At 48.3% G+C, this 2197-nt stretch overlaps 1 protein-coding gene across 1 annotated transcript in view; it reads left to right on the forward strand.

Annotated features, from left to right (window-relative positions):
* LOC106819463 overlaps positions 1 to 2197 on the forward strand; it is an 81211-nt gene that overhangs the window by 22446 nt on the left and 56568 nt on the right. The window contains exons 6-7 of the mRNA XM_014824093.1: positions 163 to 297; positions 802 to 1113. Of these exons, the coding sequence (XP_014679579.1) occupies positions 163 to 297; positions 802 to 1113 (447 nt within the window). The remainder of the gene's footprint in view (positions 1 to 162; positions 298 to 801; positions 1114 to 2197) is intronic.

The following is a 2197-nucleotide window of genomic DNA, read 5'->3' on the forward strand; positions in this document are numbered from 1 at the left end:
TATAATATATTTAATAGACATTGAGATATATGCCCCCCCCCATTAATTTCGCTCACAAAACAGCGCTCCCCTTCTTCATAACTAGGTTCGTTTAACACAGCTGTACGTTCGCCTCATCCGCTACACGATCCCCACCCAATCTTGGTTGTTCCTTCCGCGCAGTAAAGGGTTGCGGCGAGCCTCCCTATCGACGCTGACGGAGGAGGAGAGCATAGACATGCCCGTATCGCCGAAGCCTCCCGCCTACAAGCCGCCGCCAGGCTACACGCAGACGCTGCGCGGCGGCTCGCTGGACAGGTGAGCACACACAGCAGACGATCTAACGACGATAAATAAAAAATAGAAAATAATCTCTCATACTGAGCTACCATTCGAGACTCGCACCGATGTCTATTTCGATGATGATGATTAGGATGATGATGATGATGATGATGATGATGATGATAATGACGACGATCATGATGTTGATGGTAATGATGACGTTGATGCTGATGATGACTGCCACGATGATGATGATGATGATGATGATGATGATGATGATGATGATGATGATGATGTCTTGTATAAAGCCCCGACGGTATTTAGGACACGGTTCTGAGAGAAATTGTACTAAATTTTTTAACGAAGGGCAACGTTATGACGGAAAGTCAAATACGCGGTACGTTTAATCAGGAGTGAATAATAGAGAAAGAAAGAAACAGCAATCACGAAGCTAAAATTTAATTAAAATAGCACCTATCGATTCGCATTGCGTGCCTCGTTGTGTACTCTGTCTGTGAGTATTTGTGTTTGTACTTGCAGGCTGCACGATAGAACGGCAGAATGGCCGCCCGCACCTCATGCGCATATGACCGCACAGCAAACAACAATGGCGGCCGTGCCCGCGCATGCGCCCTACCCGCGCAGCGGCAGCATGGACCGCTACGAGGCGGGCTGCTACAACCGCTTGGCTACTAACGAGACCGTGTACGCGTACCCGGCGCAGACCGGCGCGTACCCTGGCAGCTTCGAGCGCCTGCCCCCGCACGCGCAAGGCTACGCACCGGCGGCGATGGAGTACGCGCATCAGGGTAGCGGCTCGAGAGCGACTCCGGGCCACGACCAGCACTGCAGGTATCGCGAAGCCGGCGCGAAGCCTGCTGCTGATTTTATTTGGGGAACGGGTGCAAGGCCCACTGATGTTTACACTAAGTTAAACCTCTGGATAGCGAAGGCGAAATCGCTGGTATGCGGTGTTATACCGCGGGGAACACAACCCTTAAACTGCCGACTCAATGTTCAACAACACGCGACTTGAGTTTATAGTTCAAATATATCGCTGTCCGACATTGTAATTGCTCCTCGTATGTGAATTAGTGAGATACCTCGTATGTGCGCGTTCGACAAATGTGTTCCTACAGGGCGTAGCCTGTGGGGGGGGGGGCAAGGGGGCAGCTGCGCCCCCTATATTTTGAAGCAAAATTAAAAAATAAGCTTAGCAAATAATTGTAAATAACCCTAACGTGATTTTTTGGTCACTTATCCGTGAAAGCCTTGTCTCAGACCTACCCCCTACCATACTATGGACGTTGATCAAGAGCTGCGCCCGTCGCTCATCATTACACAGTTTAGTCATGAAATTGTGCCCCCCCCCCTAGGAATTTGCTCAGCCTACGGCCCTGTCCTACTGAAACCAGTTGGTCCGCGGGTGACACGTGACTTTACGTTGTCAGAACGTATCGCGGGTGATTATTTTATCACGTGATTGTGACAGAGCAGTCAGCTTCATGCGACAGAGAGAAGCATACGTTTAAATGAAAAAAAATGCTTGATTGAGTTACTGTATGTATGACAAATAGTAATATATATATATATGCGCAAATGATGTCTTTTGATCATCACAGACATAATCATGAATTCCAAAACACGTTCAAATAGAATAGACACGTAGCAATGGCACGCTTTCACATTATTTTGTGTCAGATGCTTCGATGCGCATGCAAAATCACATGGTTGAGGTAGAACGCTGCACATTTCATTCACAGCTGCAAATATAGGTTATTATGAATTATTCACGAGCGGTTTGCGAGCAATATAAAGAGCAGCAGCAGCAGTAGCATGAGCAGCAACAGCAGTAGCAGCAGTAGCAGTAGTAGCAGTGACAGCAACAATAACAGCAGCAGTAGCAGCAGCAGCAACAGCAGTAGCAGCAGCAGCA

This window comes from Priapulus caudatus, unplaced genomic scaffold (genome assembly GCF_000485595.1).
Source record: "Priapulus caudatus unplaced genomic scaffold, Priapulus_caudatus-5.0.1 Scaffold39, whole genome shotgun sequence".
Classification (NCBI taxonomy): domain Eukaryota; kingdom Metazoa; phylum Priapulida; class Priapulimorpha; order Priapulimorphida; family Priapulidae; genus Priapulus; species Priapulus caudatus.